We start from the raw sequence: 18,500 nt of genomic DNA on the forward strand, positions 1-18,500 counted from the left end.
CACTCCAAGGTGGGCTGTCATCCTGCCTCTCTTTTCTTTGTTCTCCATGGGTCAAGTTGTTTCCTTGATTAGTCCCAATGCAAGTACATGGATGTTACAGATGAAGGTACTGTATTTACTCACCCCTTTTCATGTTATTTTCAAGTATAAGTTGTATGTGGCTCACATTCATTTTGTTTTTTATGTGGGAAATATATACAAAGATATCTGTCAAATGACAGTAACTACCTTTTGCTTCTCAACTCAGACTACATAGAAAATGGAAGACCTAAAGGAATATAATGTAATTATCATTATAGAAAAGGAAAAATAAATAAATAAACAATGTCTTATGAGTTAAGTGATTTTTCTTACTGTTGTGCTTCCAAAAAGAAGAGACAGGCTATCCATAAGAAAGAGACAGATTATCAGTAGATCAGGTAGTTGAAAAGTAAAACATTTTTATCTTTTAATGGTAAGAAACTGATCTGATGTATTTTCTTCTCCAATGAGTTGACTCATTGGATGGTTAAGTGAAGTATAGACATAGCAGTATGTGCTTTAATTTTACAAAGTCATTTTACCATATCACAGAGAATTGGCCTCCATGTTAGGTAATAATGTTTGTTCATAGTGTTGTTTATAGTTTCACTTACAGTTGATCATAGATTAAAAGCTGATATTTTTTAGTATTTCTGTAGTACTGGCAATTTTGTCAATTGGCAATATTAAATTGTACTGACACAGTATTCCTAGATAGGGTGTGTAAAGCTGGCTGGTATAATGAAGAGAGGCGCTGACCTTGGAGTTAGAAGACTAGGTTTCTACATCATACTCTGCCACTAAATAGCTTTGGGCATGTATCTCTTTGTCATGCTGTGACATGTTGTCTGACTGTGACAACATCTGTGACTCTGCTTAGACCTTGACAATTGATCCAAGAAAATCTGACCAACATACCTGGTTACTAATGGAAAATACGCTTTTGCCAGCAAGCAGAGATTTTGAGTACAATAATTTTGTCAGTTATGCATTGCTAATAATGCCATGAAGAGTACATATTTTTTGGTTGTCCCACATCATATTTAACTGTCAATCATCTGTTCAAATTCTGATTGTCCATTCTGTATAAGATTCTTACAGATTAAAGGAAGATTTCCAACTACTGGAAAGAGAGTGGTGGAGCTGATTTCTACCAATATATTACTATATTAACTGGAACATTATAATGTTACTATATTAAATTAGAACCGTTCATAGCTGTCTATTTAGTGACAGAGTTCCTTTTTTTTTTTTTTTTTTTTTTTTAAGAATTAGTGAAGTAATGATTTGTTTCTCTTGCTAGATGTAAGCTCCATGATGGCAAAGACTATGTCTGCCTTGCTTCCATTTGTAACTAAAATCTAGCAGAATGCCTAGGCTAAGAAAAAAATTTTGGTTAATAAGTGAAAAAAGATAAATTAATTCCCTCATCTGTTAATCTATAGGCACGTCATAGAATTATCATCTGGTACAAGTGAAAGAATTACTTGAAGTTTGTATGACAACTGTTATTTTGATTTATACAGTTGATTCAGATTGGATAAAGGTTGAATTAAGACATTTGGTCAGGTGTAATGCTCAATAAATTGAGCATTCACTGAGATTAGTAAATGCTGTTATTTCAGTGGATTGCAATTGTTTAAAGTCTGGTGTATGTAATCTTTATTGTGGTCCACTTTAATCAGGCATACCAGTGATCTGTAATAGAATCATGCCACAAAGAAATTTGTTTTTGCACTCGGAAAAATTCTCATATGTTTGGTTGTTTGCTTCTAGACAGTTTGTGGATTAGGCCAGGTGCAGTGGCTCACACCTGTAATCCCAACACTTTGGGAGAGTGAGGTGGGAGAGTTGCTTGAGCCCAGGAGTTTGAGACTTGCCTGGGCAACATAGCAAGACCTCATATCCATTAAAAAAACAAAAACAAAAAACCTTTTTTTAATATAAAAAAAAAATCAAATCAATTTCCAGGTCAATTTTAACAGATTTGTTTAAAAAACAACAAAACACACCCAAGTGGAAAGTTTTTCCCTTCTTCTGAAAGATGATTATCTTTTTTTTTTTTTTTTTTTTGAGATGGAGTTTTGCTGTTGTTGCCCAGGATGTAGTGCAATGAGTGATCTTGACTCACTGGAACCCCCGCCTCCTGGGTTCAAGTGAGTCTCCTGCCTCAGCCTCCCCATTAGCGGGGACAGGTGTGTGCCACCATGTCTGGCTAATTTTGTATTTTTAATACAGATGGGTTTTCACCATGTTATACTGGTCTCAAACTCCCGACCTCAAGTGATCCACCCAACTCGGTTTTCCAAAGTGCTAGGATTATAGGTGTGAGCCACTGCACCCGGCCAAAAGATGATTATCTTTAATTCCAGGAAATTTTAGAAGTATAATGAATCACAGATCTTTTAAATAAATATTTCCCCATTTGAATTGTTTCCTAGAGTTTACACAGTTGTACCTTATTACCAGTTTAAATGGATAGCTCAGCTAATAATTTTCAGTAGCCGAAACTATCAAATATCAAAGATTAGTTACTATGAAAAACACGTTTACTTTGGAGATCAACTGTAATACACATAAAATTAGAGCAACCAAAGGCATGTATGGAGCATTTTTTAATTTAAAAAATTGTATTTTGTTTCTCATACCTTATTAAAAACATTAAGAAGTAAATGTCTTTAGTTTTTGAATACATTTTTATATGACTAGAAAACATGCTGTTTTCATAATCCAGTCTTTTGATGTGTGTGAATTGAATTTGTGTGGAATGTTATGTAAATTTTTTTGAGCTTGTTTTTTATTGTTGATCTAGAAATGCTTGTGATAACCTAGAATTCCAGAGCTTGGCTTCTTATGTGAATAACAATGATTGAAGATTTTGGATAGGGAGCTAACTTTGCCATGGAATTGAGGTACTAATTATTTGTGTAGGATTGATGAATTTAGGATCAAAAGTAGAGGTATGACACATTTCAAAACTGCCTTAGAGCAGGGGGGTGTTCAATCTTTTGGCTTCCCTGAGCCACACTGAAAGAAGAATTGTCTTGGACCACATATAAAATACACAAGCACTAATAGCTGATGAACTAAAAAAACAAACAAAAAAAAACCCCAAAAATCTCATAATGTTTTAAGAAAGTTTATGAATTTGTATAGGCCCCCGTTCAAAGCCATCTTGGGTGGCATGTGGCCTGCAAGCTGCAGGTTGTACAAGATTGCCTTATAGCATCATAACTACAGTAGTGTACAAAGATACAAAATACCATCTGGTAAATTCTTTTCCCAATATTATTTCAGAAATCATCTTTTTGTTATATCTCAATCTACAGTACTTACTACACTCCTACAAGGTACCTAGTAAGCCACACTAACATTACTTATTTCCTAAGTGAATTCACTCTCCTGGTATCAACAGTAAACGATGTTTCCTATGTTAAGGTTTATTTCAAATCAGGGATAGGTTGATATCATCACCATACTCATTCAGCTGTGAGTATTTTGAAGGCCTGCAAAAGTATTATATATATAAAATCTTGATTGTTATTGAGATTTATAGGTTTTGTTTTTGATAGCCTAATGGCAACTTAGAATACGTTATTAAGTCATTTTAGCCTAAAAATAGCATTCATTAACTTTCAGCCTAAGTAACATTTGAGTTGTGAATGTACATGTGTGTGTATATATATGCACACATATAAATCGAATTGAATGTTACAGGTATGGTTCAAATCATTATTGGAACCCGTCCTTCAATTAGGTTTTCAAAATCTGAAAATATTGGCAATCTTTTTATATATGTAATATTTCCATTAGATAATTAGCTTTCAATTAGATAATTACCTTTAGATTTTTATTATATTTTACACATCCTTCTTGAACTGAACTTTATTGTATCACATGTAGAATTTGACCATTTCTTATCATATAAGAGGAGTATGTTTTTAAAATATAATAAAAGATTTTCTAAATTTTACTTTCAGTAATTTTTTTCTGAGAAAGAAAAATTTTGCTCATTATTTCCAGAATCACAGATGCCTTTTCTTAGATAACCACTGTTTGGAACAAAAATGTTTTGATAATTAAGGATTTAGAATAAAATCTGAATGTTTAATTAAAATTCCAATAGATGGCTTTCTTAGTACTTTAACAAATTAAAAACAAATTTTAACTTAAAATATTTTAGAAATTTTACTTAATACATCTATTTAATGAAGGCTGCTTTTAAGAACTTTAAATCCTCACATAAACACCACCACCTGCAAAGCATTAATATAAACTTTTTCAACAAAATGCCTGCTATATATAAGCTACTGAAAGAAGACAAAAATTAATAAAATGTATCCCTCCTCTTAGATATCTGCAATCTAGGAAAATGAACACATTCTTTTCAGACACTAAACTCCATAAGAAAAAGCATCAGATCTATCTTATTTACCACCACATCCTCAGAATGTAGCACAGTGCCTGACACATAATAGATGCTCAGGGGTTTATAGTCAGTGAATAAGTGAAGAAATGAGTGAGCAAATATCTCTTAAAAAGAATGGACTTTTAAAGTTAACAAGCAGTGATGTGTTATTCAGTAGGCAAATACGTTTCTTTCCTAATTTCGTAATTCAATTTTCCCTGCTTCCTACTATGACTAGATGTTGGTTGGTGATAGTTTATATGATTCAGTTATTTGGTTGGTTGATTTAAAACAGTGAAATATCCTACAAACCTGCAGTTTGTCCTGCTATCCTCTAGAGGGAGATCCTTTATAATTTTGGTCAAAATGTGTGTGTGTGTGTATATATATTTAGATGGAATGGCCCCTTACCATTATTACATGTGATTTTTAGAATTGTCATCCAGAGTTTTTTTTCCATGCCAAGTCCTGTTTTACTTTGGATACATTTCAGAAATAAAGTCACTTTTTTTGTTAGAAGTTAGTGGAGTTAGAAAGTCAGATCGGGTAAATGTTATTTATTCAATTCCTTATTTTTGGAATTTTAAAAAGCACAGAAATAAATAATATGAAGAATAAAGTTTCTCTGAATTCAGGGAGGAAGAAAAATTATTTGTGAATAACAGCATTCAGTTCACTTCTAGCTTCATGATTTTTTTTTTGAAATAGTTGTCCTTCCTAAGTTTCTTCATTGATTCCATTGCCCTGCTGTGTATAATTTAACATTTGTTTGGATGTGTAGGGTAGCCTGTGTAGTCAGAATTTTCAGACCTAATAATGGACATTGTATGAACTCTCTCTGAGGATTCTTCTGGACATTAGTTCTTACCTTGACAGTCAGATAAAATTAAGGACTTGGGGAGTAGATTTCTGTTAAACCAGAATAATGTCTTAAAAAAAAAAAACTTTATATAAAGAAACAGTAGCAATCGCCTTATGGGTACACCTTTATATATTTTAATAGTAATATGGACAAGTTAGGCCCTCCACTTCGAACGGGAAGACTTGTGCAAAGGTTGTATGACAGTGATACAAAATCAGACAGTGCCATCAAAAGACATGAGTTATTACCTATTTACAAGTAAGTATTTGTAACTCAGTTTGGTTAATATTTTTCAGATATTTCCTTAAAAGCTTTATGTAATGGAATAATGTAAGTTTTACTGTCCTATACTTAAAAAAAAATCTGTTTAATAATTTCTAAGCCAAAATGTGTTGAATAATCTAGGATTTAAAACATTTTGATTTTTAGTAAGCATTTCTGTTGTGCTAAATAAAACTGTTTTTAGATTATACATTTATTCCATTAAATATTAATTTTTGGAGATTTTAAATTGCAGTCTCATTTAATTGTTTTTTATGAAGTCTTTTTAGTAGTAATTAGGATTTTTTTTATAATAGTAGTTTTAAAAAGTAGAGTTTGGGAAAAATAATGTCTCATGCAGTTTATAATATTGTTAGATTATCTTTTAGATAAGCATATTGTGAACTATTATAAAAAGCCTGGAAAAAGAAAAGATTTTAGGAAACTTTCAATCCAAGGGTCCTTAGTCTTTTTGTTAGATGGTTGTAAATTCCACCTACAACCGGGAGAGTATGACACTGCCAAAGAGTCAAACTTGGGAAAGGGTATGACACAGCCAGTTTTGACTTGGCTGGCTGAAAAGAGTGTGTGGCAATGGCAGTTACTTTGAAACTCTAGAGCATGAGCTTTCAAGGTTTACTAATTTGGGTCTCAATTGTAGCCCGCATTTTAAATATGATTTTAGGACCTAAAAATTAATTTACCTATTAATGGTGGAAAATATTAAACAGAGTAACTTAGTTAACTTTTCAGCCAACACCTACTACAGCAGTCTGCTCAGTATATATGTATGAAAAGTAATAACAAATTTAACTAGGTAAATAAAAATAAGAGAAGTCTTTAAGATACTAGCAGCAGCCATTTGCTATTTTTAAGTAGTTAGTGATAAATCTTAGCAGGTAGAGTTTGTGCCGTGAGCCGTTTTTCATTTTGCTGATTCTACTGTCAGAACCCTCTGATGCAGATCTCACAGTAACAGTGACTAGCAGTAAGATGGATTAAGTACAATTCCAAAATTAAACCTTCTTAATTATTAATATGAGTTGTAACAGGTGGATTCTAGATACAGAGTTAAGAGTAATGCTTTGCAGATTCTGAACAGAAAGAAAAATTTGTGGACTGTGTAAGAATGGGGCAAGATGTTTCAAGTGTTCAAGGCCATTCTATATGTTACTAAAAATAAATGGCAGGTATTTAATATTGGTAGCTATTAATGATGATAATCTCTTATATTTTCCTCTAAATATAAATATTTTGAACAACCTCAAGTTACCGATATGGTGACATGTGTATATATTCATGGGTGTGTTTGTATTATTCGTATATTTCATTCACTTAAGATGATTCTATAGCCGCCCTCCCCCCCAAAAAGAGTGTTCTTCCTATTTAAATGCCATTCTTTGACAATGATTCCCTAGAGATTGAATTTCTAGAAAGAGACTCTAGTAGTTCTACAACATCCCAAAAGAGGCTATACACAAGAGTAGAGTAAACCTCATGAATGAACTTGGAGTGTGCATTTGAAGAGGTGCAGGGCATTCCATTCATGCACCAAAGTGATTCTTTGCTTGTTGAAGTTTAGAAGTAATTTAAAGAAGTAACCATGCAAAGCAACCACTTTGAATGACAGCATTGTATATTGAATATAAGTTCTGTAATACAGCCCACTGAAGTTCAAGTACTGCTGTAGCCACATAGTAGCCTCACAATTTATATAATCTCTTTGAACATGCTTCCACTTTAAAATGGGAATAATATCTTCTGAGATTTGGGGGACATTAAGTAAGGCATGTGTAGTACCTGGCTTCATATTTGTCTTTTAGTGGCTGTTTGAAAAATAGTGGATGTTATTACCTGCATGTACTTTGGAAGCAGCTATTTACAATTTTAGGGTACTCTCTCCTACTTTGCCATGCAAGTAGAGTAAGAAGAATTTCCACTAAAGTTTAAGAACCTCTAATCTGGAGGTATTTTTTTAAAGTATTCTACTGTTCATATAACACAACACTGCTCACTTGTGAAATTTAAAGATTTGGTTAAAGCTCTATAGAGAGGGAGGGAACTATGCTTTAATGAACATCTAAATCCTAGCTTTGGAACATACTAGCAGTGTCACCTTGGGTAAGTTACTTAGGGGTTCTTTGCCTCATTTGTCTTATCTGTAAATGGAGTTATTAATGCTATCTATTTCATAGGATTATTAGGATAAATAAATTTCTATGGACAAAATAGAATTGTACTTGACATGGAGTAAACACTATTATTATAAATGTTAACTTGCAGTGGCAATAACAGTAGTAATAGCATTAGCATCAACTATCTAAATGTTTATATGAATTGTACTTTTTATCTCATAACCTTTCTATAAGTGATCATTTTATAAACAGTGAGACTCAGACTTACTGTCACGACACTGTAAGTAGCATTGACATTTGAATCTAAATTCATTTGCATTCCCAAGCCTCTACTTTTAGTGTTATATCATCATCATTTAGCTTTCTAAACCTTCTTTGATTCTTAAAGTTTCAAAATGGAGACTCATGGATGATCCAACCAGAAGTCCCTCTGATTTCGGATAGCCCAGGCTGTGCAGTTGGTAAATTAAATCTTTAAAGGGAATATTATATTAACTCATTTATTTTAGTTGCTGCTTTTTAGAACTTTCATAAATTGAGTATTATTCTTTAATGTGACTAGCAAAAAATTCTTTTTTTAACTACATCGTGTATGCTTAGAATAATAATGAAACTTGTGTGTTTATTTAACAGTTATCCATAACCATTTATCAGAACATATGTTTTGAGGGAAATATAAATTTAAACTGTTTTTAAAAATGTGTCTTTCAGAATAATTACCTTATAAATTTCATGTAAAGCATATATACATATTTTAGTTGATTTTATTTACTATCAGAATAGTGTTAGTAAGTGCAAAATTCTTTGGTTTATCTTTAATATTAACTGCTATTTGCTTTCAGATTTAAAATAATTATTGGGACTTTAATCTTTTGAACTTCTCTGAAGCTTCTAAGTATTCTTTCTAATCATGTGAGTAGGTAATTTGAGAAATGCATGCTCACTGTTCAATACTTTTCCATTATTTTTTCTTTTTTTCATAGAGCTAATGTCAAACCTCGAAATTCCACACCACCTAGTTTGGCAAGAAATCCTGCCCCAGGTGTGCTTACAAACAAAAGAAAAACGTATAATGAGAGCTACATAGCCAGGTATGTTTAGCTCTGCTATTCTAATAACTAAAATAAAAATGAGTATATGATAGTTTTCCAAGGACAATATACAAAAGTAAGTAACAAGCTATTTGTAGAAAAGCTGATTTTTTTTCTTTTAATATGGCTTTTAAGATGTACAGCTCTGATGGATTTGGGCAAAGTGAACTGAAAACCTTCCGTAAAGGATTAACCATTCTACATGCCACTAAGAACATATGTGATTTATGGGAGGAGGTCAGAATATACACATTAATAATTTGGAAGAAGTTCCAAACTTCATGGATGACTTTGAGGGGCTTAAGACTTCAGTGGAGGAGGTAACTGCAGATGTGCTGGCAAAATAGCAAAAGAACTAGAATGAGAAGGGAAGCCTGCAGATATCATTGAACTGCTGCAATCTCATGATAAAACTGGAATGGATGAGGAGTTGTGATGGCTCACGCCTGTAATCCCAGCACTTTGAGAGGCTGAGGCAGGTGGATCGTCTGAGGTGAGACTAGCCTGGCCAACATGGTGAAACCCTGTTTCTACTAAAAGTACAAAAATTAGTCGGGCGTGGTACATGCCTGTAATCCCAGCTACTTGGGAGGCCAAAGCAGGAGAATTGCTTGAACCTGGGAGGCGGAGGTTGGAATGAGCTGAGATGGGGCCACTGCACTACAGCCTCGGTGACAGAGCGTGATTCCATCTCAAAAAAAAAAAAAAAACAAAACGGTTTCTTGATATGGAATCTACTCCTGGCGAAGATGCTGTGAACATCGTTGAAATAACAAAGGATTTAGAATATTTCATAAACTTAGTTGATAAGGCAACAGCAAGGTTTGAGACAGTTGACTCCAATTTCAAAAGAAATTCTACTGTGGGTAAAATGTTATCAAATAGCAGCATCACATGCTACAGAGAAATGATTCATGAAAGGAAGTCAATCGATGTGACACACTTCATTGTTTTATTTTAAGAAATTACCACAGTCACCCCAACCTTCAGCAGGCACCATCCTTGATCAGTCAGCAGGAATCAACATTGAGGCAAGACCCTCTACTTGCAAAAAGTTTACAACTCCCTGAAAACTCAGATGATTGTTAGAATCTTTTAGCAGTAAAGTATTTTTAAATTGTGTACATGTATACATTGTTGTTTTAGACATAATACTGTTGCACACTTTAAAGACTACAGTATAATACAAAATTGTATATGTACTGAGAAATCAAACAAATTCATGTAATTTGCTTTATTGCAATATTTGCATTTTAGCAATGGTCTGGAACCAAACCTGCAGTGTCTCCAAGGTATGCCTCTACATACCTTCTTTATAACATAAAAACTTTAATATCATGCAGCTGTCTTGTACAGCTATCTGTTCTCCACAAAATTAATGCATAAATTTAGTGAAATTTTCAAATGAAATTCATGCATCTTGACAAGTTGTTTTCAAAATGTATACGAAGCACAAAAGCCTAATATTAGCCAGGACAAGTTAAACAGAAAAATGTGTGAATGATGTATGAAGCCACAGTAATTAAGATGTGATACTGATTAAAGAATAGACAAACAGAACTCTATCAGAGTGGGGTGGTAAGCAAGAGACCCCAACCTCATAAGTAACTGGAAATTTGCCACATTTCAGAACTAGCAGTACAGATTTGGGAAGTGGGAGTGCTGGGGCTATTGGACATCCATCCATATGTAGAGAAAAACTTTCTTCCTCATATCAAGTATAAAAAAAATCAGTTACATGTGAACTAAATTAGGCCTAAATGCAGAAAGGAAGGCTATCCAGATTTTAGAATAAAACAGAAGAAAGTCTCATTTTCATCTGAGTTAGGAAAGGATTTCTTGAATAATTTAGTGAATGCAAATTGTATGGCAAAAGATTGATATATTTAATCCTATTTAAAGGAAAACTAGTGCTGTAGAAAGCTCCATGGATAGAATGAAATAGCATGATAGCTTGAGAGAGAATACCTACTATATACATAAACCAACAAATTATTGTCTAGGAATTGTGGGGAGTTTCTACCAATAAAGTTTTAAAAAACCCATACAGTAGAAAATGGCTTTGGGTTTTGGTGGAAGCAGGGGATAGGGAATAGTCAGTTCACAGTAGGAGAAATCCGAATGGCAAAAATAACACAAACATATGAAAAGATATTCAGCCTTACAAGCAATCAGGAAATGTACATTATATCAGTGGTAGGCTACCATCCATTTCACTCTCATCAGGTTAGCAAAACCAAAAAACTCTTCACAGTACGAATTGTGTTAGAAAATGTAAGACACCAAGAAACCTCATATACTACCATTGAGACTATAGATTTGCCAGCCATTATGTAAAGAAATTAGGCAATATCTAGTTAGGTTGAAGTTTTGATATTTATTAATGTTGGTATGTGTGTTGAGTTCCTTGAGTGTGTATACGCTAACACTGAAATGACCTTTTATTTTTTTAAATAGTTCTTACATATATTGTTGGCAATAAAGCTGACTTATTTCCCCTTGGTACTCTTTCTTGATTGGGGTTATGTCTTCTAATTCATTAGTGGGTCTTCTTTGTGGTTTAAATAAATTATGCTTATGCTATAAATTTGCTCTCAATATCTAAGAGTATATTTCTTGATGCAGGACATTTAGCTTTATTTTTGTCTCTTTTAGATCCCTAGTGCCTTTTATTAGAAAATTCAGTGTTCATTTGTTTGTTTGTTTTTGTCACTCCTAAATTGCTTGTATGAAAGATGCACTCAAACTAGGGAGCACCTAGAATTCTTCAGTAACTACCTCTGTGGATATAAAAAGAAATTTATTTTTTCCAGTAGTGTCATGCTTATAATTGTCCTAGCAATGAAGAGTTCCTTTTCTGGGGACTTTAAATTAAGTATCATGTTCTCAGAAGAACACATGCCAGGAGGGAATGTAAACATATTTCTATAGGAATCAAATAGCTGTTCTTCCAATTAATTATTTCATCAGTAGAATCTGGATTTCTTTAATGACTGACATTTGTGATAAAACCTTTATAATCTCAAGCTTTTTGCTCTAAAATGTTGTTACGGTGTATAGTTCATCTAGCATCTATTTTACCTTTATTACTGTTTTGTTAGTAGATAATAGAGACCTCCCTGTGAGGGCATGCATAAGAGTTTGTTATTTATTGCATTACAATAATTTAATATCATTAAGTAATAAAATTAAAGTAAATACTAGAGGTATCACCTCACAGTCCTTGTGACCAAGGAGAGAGACTTGAAACCTAAGGATCTCTTATCTTTCTTCAGGGTTGTGTTCTAGTTTTCTCTTTAGAGATGGGTTTGCAGAAAGGACATCATAAATGTTCATTCTGCTCCCAGTGTAGTAAATTCCTAGCAGAAAGAACAGATGGAAAGTGATGTGATTTGGATTTGTGTCCCTGCTGAAATCTCATGTCATATTGTAATCCTCAACGTTGGAGGAGGGGCCTGGTGGTAGGTGATTGGATCATGGGGTTGGACTTCCCCGTTGCTGTTCTTGTGGTAGTGAGTTCTCACCATATCTGATTGTTTAAAACTGTGTAGTACCTGCCCCTTCTCTTTTCTTCTTCTGCTCCCACCATATAAGACATGCTTGCTTCCCCTTTACCTTCTGCTGTTGCGACTTTAATTTTCCTGAGACCTCCCCAACTAAGCTTTCTGTACAGCCTGCAGAACTGTGAGTCAGTTAAACCTCTTTTCTTTATAAATTAACCAGTCTCAGGTAGTTCTTTATAGCAATGTGAGAACACACTAATACAGAAAGCATGGCTGCATTTAGTTATGATAAATTCTCATAACACAGATAAATATAATGTTAAAGAAAAAAATGTTAGAATTATAGTATTTACTAACAAGGATTTTTTTTTTTAATTTGGACTAGAGGAATATTAAAAATGAGATTAAGCAGGATAATTGTTATATTTATGCCCTGTTTATCCAGGGTTATGGGTTGAAAACTACTGATATGATCTTTATCTTTTCATTTTTTCATTACTTTTTTAGGCCAGATGGAGACTGTGCATCTTCCGTTAATGGTGGAAATATTAAAGGCATTGAAGGAAATTCACCTGGAAACTTACCAAAATTCTGCCATGAATGTGGGACTAAATACCCTGTAGAATGGGCGAAGTTTTGCTGTGAATGTGGCATTCGAAGAATGATTCTATGAATAGAATCTCAAAAAAAAAAAAAAAAAGCCAAGTTCAGAGTTTATGATGATTGCTGCTTGGACAGCTAGAGCACATCCTTTAGTTACTTTGTGCTAAAAATACTCAAAATACTATTTCCAGTAATTTTGGAGCATCATCTTTTGGCTATATAATGTGTGTGTGTTTATATGTGTATATATACTGTATATAATAAATATCTGATACCCCAGACTGTGTCATTCAAGGAAATACTTATCTGTCAGAAAATAATTTCAAATGGAACAATTAATTTAGGTGTTACTTTTCTGTTGTTAAAGCACATTAAGTACATTTCCACAAACTCTCATACTCTAGTGCTTAGCCCTTCAGGCTTTAGGATAATTATAACTTTCAGCAAAAAATTTGAGTAAACATTTGTATTATTGGTGCCTATCTTCAGATAGTATCATAGTAGGATAGATGCTGAGAATTTTGTAATTGAAGAGAACGGTTTTAGTTACCATTAGGTGTGTAAGGTCACTCCTGTAGAGCATGTCAACAAATTATTTTATAAATCTTAAAAACTAAGAGAAAAAAAATCCTCTATTATGTAATTTAAACATCCTACTTGTTTTGTAAAAATGTAATTATGCAATTTCCTTTTCAAAAACACAGGACTAAAAATACGAATCTATCTTATTCTATTTATAACAGATTTTTTTTACTTCTGTATGTATGCGTTGAACATATTTTTTTACTTCCAATTGTTTCTAGATTTCACTTTTTTCTTCCTTTTCCATAACCCATGAAGATAGTTTTAATTTGCTAGTTCATTTTTTGCTGTATTTGAAAATGAATTATTTAATATAGAAGGCACTGAATTCCCTGCAAAATCTCACGTTTAAAAACATGTAATTGTATCTGAATTTAGAATAAATTATGCTAATGCATCTTAAAACAAATAACCTCACCTAATCATAATAGTTATGGTAACCTAATCATTAGTGCAGAGCATGCAGATAAAAAATATATGAAATTTTTTTTTTCTTGAAAGTAAATGTAGATATGAGTAGGTTAAGAGAATATCTAATTTTCCTACTCATATTTTCATCTTTAGCGTTTAATGTTGAAACACCATTCACGTCACAATAAGGACCCACTGAAAATGTATTGTTTTAATGCATAACTGACATCTAATTAAACATACACACAAATTTAATTATTTTTTCTCTTTAACCTGATCACGACACAGCTCTTAACCATTGTCACTTTCAGTATAGCATAGTAGTTAGTAGTAAATTTCCTTGATGGCAGTAATTCTGTAGTAATTTCTATTCAATCAAACCTAAGAGAGCTTTGATCTTACTGTAAAGGTACAAGCAATTTTTTTATATAATTCCTAGCTTTTTGTTTATGATTCTGATCAACTATAAGACACAATGTAAAGATTTCTGGCTTATAATTTCTCTAAAACTTATTAGCTTTGTTTAGTTTGGGCAGGAGTTATAAACTTAATAGGAATTGTCATTTTACTTACAGTTTCTTTCCTGATTAGTTATTTTTTTTTCCCTCAGTTATCTTTATTCAGTCATATTGGTCAAAACAAACAAATAGTCCATCAACTAAAATAAGCTGTAATGAATTTAGAAGACGAATGCACATATTACATTTCCATTTAAATCACTTGTGTTACAAATCGTACGAAGAACTTACAACTTTTTTTTTAAGTATTTTTTTAAAACCACAATGTTTTGTCTGTTCAAAGAAAGGTTAGATGCTTGGCACACATTTGTTTCTCACTGAATTTTACAGTAGTAAATAAATGTTATAATGTACCATATGGAGGTGAGTTAGTAAGAAATCATCTAGTTCCAGAGCCCAGAGATTATAAACAGTAGGTGAAATAGATTTATGACTTATGAAATATGTTGTGACAATATATTTAAATGCATTTTTACATTACTTGCATATTCTCACATTGATTTGTGCAATAGTTCAGTTTAAAAAAAAACTTCCTGTGCATCATGTATTTTATTTTTATTTATTTTCACAAGTATTTGACACTATGGTAGAATAAAAGATGATTGTAAGATTAAAAGTGTAAAAATTGCTTGTGTATTCTGAAATGTGTTAGGTTGAAAAAGTAAGATGATTGTGGTGACTTATTTCTTGTCCACTATATGTTTGTTTTTTTTGTTTTCTCACCAATAATGTCTTCATATTTAAACCTATTCAATAAAGACATGAAGCATAAAAATGCTAGTTCGTATTCACTGATGTCTTTTAGTCATACATAGAAAGATAGGAACCCAACAAAATATAAATATTTGAAATCAAAAATACAGATTTTTACAAATAAAAAGCTCTTCATTGGCTGTATTCTTATGCCATCAGCTTTTTAAAATGTGTTACCATTTTATTGAAGTGTTTTCTGACATCAAAGTATTAGAAATGTTTTTGTTACAAGTATTTTAAGGCATTATTTTCATAGACAATATATTTAACAGTCACAAACGTTTGTGATGTCAAGGTTAATAGGAAACATCGACGTTTCTAGTTAAGAACTATACAGTTTAATGGCAAAAGTTATCTGTGATGAATATTTAGTATTTTAGACCATCATATTGAAAATTAAAAAGGAATTTAGTGAAAATTTCAGATTAGACGTGTTTAATTTTTTCCTTAGGTTAAAGGTGAACACTTAACCATGAGTAGAAACTCTGGAGATGAAAAAATATTAGAACACACAGATAACAAAGAATCATCACAATGCTTGGGTATTTATTTTAATTGAATGTGTATGTATTTTACATGGTAAGTATTTTTTAGTATTGAGATAGGTTTATTTTTTTCAAATGACTGTTTTATTAAATAGAACTGTGGAGAAATTAAAGCCACAATAATTTTTATTTTCATTTAGAAAAATTTCAGTTAAATGTTACTCAATGCTCCTTATTTTAAACACAGTTTTACTTAGCCTGTATGTGAATTGCTTTTTAGCCACTAGAGGGTGCATTTGGATAATTATTTCATAATATTACTGGCCTATTATTTTTAAAGGCTTCTCAGCAATATACATATGATTTTTTGACAACACGAAATTACAGAGATTTATAAGGGTAGTTTTATTTGTTTTGTTGTGATTTTAATAATGTGTTTATGTCTTAGAAATTTTGCCCAGCTCTACTGGGGCACAAGGATTGCAGTAATTGTTAGAGATATTTAATAATTACAATTCACGATATTTTGTTAGCAAAATTATGCGTCTCAAGCATATCACTTACGGACATTACATGGGTTAGTAAATACTCCTTGAAATATTACTTTAATATTTCATCTTAGTTCTACCACAGTTTAGTAGGTTATAGTCTCATTTAAGATAAGGATCTTTTTTCCCCAATCCTCTGATCTAATTTAACATTATCTAACACATGAGGGTATGATCTATTTAAGTAGGAAGCTAATAAGTGGTTAGACCAACTACTGTAAGGTGCACAAAGCTAACGCTTTGTACTTACCATTGAATAATGCTTTTATGTGCTCTTTCTGGTTATGCAATGATGGGGATCGAGAGAATAAGATGTGATTAAGTGTCTGCCCTCAAGTTGATACAATTCATTTGGAGAAACCGATACCTAAACAGACAATTACAACGTGGGACAAAAATAAGTGATTTATTTTAACGGAACTTTTGTTTATCATGAAGGTACCAACAAAGTGCGGCAGAAATATTAAAGAGGGAGCTTCTTAGAACCATAAATTATACAGCTGACCATGTCCCATTTTTCTTTTCTTCCTTGTGCCAATGCTTGGGAGGAAACCAGAGTATGAACAAGAACTATTTTACCTTCTAGTGGAGAAAGGACAGTTTGCAGTGGAAAGAACGTGTACGTGGTCCGTTTGATCTGTAAAATGTGAATTGCTTCTGTAGTCCTGAGGACTGAGGAAAAGAGATGTTGAGTAAAAGTTACTGATAATTCCAGCTGTTCAGTCTTACCTCACTTTTTCCTCTCTTTCTTTCTCTGCCCAAATACCTCTACTTCTGTACCTACTTTAAATTTGCAACAGTGAGGCTGGGGATAGGAGACAGCCAGTAGTGCTGAGTACTGTCAAGTACAGTTAACGGTGAAATGCTGGTTTTTACTCATCAAATAAGCAATCTTAAATTATCATAAAACTGAAAACCTGAGGCGTTAAGATGAATGCCGTTATGTGATAGTGGAAATATAAATTGATGATAATTTTTGAAAAGGTCAACTAAATTTACGTTAAAAGCCTTTAAAACATTTGTGCTTCATAACCTAGTAATTTTATTTCTAAGACACACTTAGAGAAATAATCTGAATATAGGAAAATATTTATGCAAAATATGATAAATAGTACTGTATAGTGGTAAAGTTGAAGAAATTGGCCATTATAGCAATTTTAAATAACTTTAATGGCATAACAAGTTTGTTTTATTGCTAATTTTTAAAAAGCAAATAGGTTACTGTTTTTCAAAGTTAATCATGTTCATCTGCCAATATTTAATCTGAAACTGCCACCTTTTTACATTGTTTTCTAATGTTCACAAATGTCTTGTGATCTAGTTAAGCTAGTTTGTTTTTATAATAACTGTATTGCTGAAAATGGTGTATCAATTATAGGTATAATTTTAATGAAATTATTGTTCCTAATGTAATTCAAGAGGACATTCTATTTTTTTAATTTTTAAACTTTTATTTTTTGCTTTCAGTAAGCATTTTGCACATTTTAAAAATTTCAATTTTCAGGATGTGTAAGAAAAATATTTTTCTAATACTGAAATAAGCATGTCTCTGGTATAGAAATCACACCCTATGTGTGATCTTTAACTAAAAAAACTAATCAAGAACTATGATCTAATATGATACACAAAACTAGTCTTTGCCCATCCATCTGTCCCCTTTCATAGCCCCATTGTGGGACTTTAGAATATGGTTCTGTAATATCTCCATATCTACAAAGAATTAAGATGCCATATATGTTCAGAAGTTATATATGGTAGAGAATTAATTAGCTTATCCTTGACACATAATACAAAACACCAAAAGCAATATAAGTACAAGACAAGCAAAATAGAGCATTGTCATTAAGGTCAAATAATAGAAAAACAATCACATCATTTACGTTTGATGCATTGGAAACAAAGTAACTTTATAATTATTATGTGAACAGTTTGCAAAGCTCAAAAGGTAACAGCACAGAGCCATAAATTTGATAAGGTACTTTAAAGATAGCAATCAAACATATAAAAATACTAACTCCAAAAAAAAGAACTGTAAAAGTAGTAACCATAAAAATAGGGAGGAATGTATGCATTCTTTCTAGATAGTCTTTCATTTTCCAAAGGAAAGACTTCTATAAAAATATAGAATTCCAAATATATATATATATATGAAAGCTGTCAACAAAATTCAAATCTCTATAAAGAGAATGTTTTTCCTCAAGTTAGTAAAGTTTGGATTCATACATTTTCTAGAGAAGCAATTACAATCTTCATGCTATATATAGGAAGAAAAATAGCTTTTAATTATGTTTGTCCACTCTTTTATTCAATAAACATTTA

At 32.2% G+C, this 18,500-nt stretch overlaps 1 protein-coding gene across 3 annotated transcripts in view; it reads left to right on the forward strand.

Annotated features, from left to right (window-relative positions):
- ZC2HC1A (zinc finger C2HC-type containing 1A) overlaps window positions 1-15,170 on the forward strand; it is a 53,658-nt gene extending 38,488 nt beyond the window's left edge. For 2 of the 3 annotated variants that reach the window (XM_025394818.1, XM_025394817.1), the window contains exons 8-9: window positions 8,671-8,778; window positions 12,789-15,170. In XM_025394818.1, the coding sequence (XP_025250603.1) occupies window positions 8,671-8,778; window positions 12,789-12,954 (274 nt within the window). In that variant the 3' untranslated portion in view covers window positions 12,955-15,170. Of the gene's footprint in view, window positions 1-5,432; window positions 5,550-8,670; window positions 8,779-12,788 lie in introns of all 3 variants that reach the window. The other variant, XM_025394816.1, reaches the window with a different exon arrangement.
- The last annotated feature ends 3,330 nt before the right edge of the window (window positions 15,171-18,500 follow it).

This window comes from Theropithecus gelada, chromosome 8, assembly GCF_003255815.1.
Source record: "Theropithecus gelada isolate Dixy chromosome 8, Tgel_1.0, whole genome shotgun sequence".
In the NCBI taxonomy this organism is placed as follows: Eukaryota; Metazoa; Chordata; class Mammalia; order Primates; family Cercopithecidae; genus Theropithecus; species Theropithecus gelada.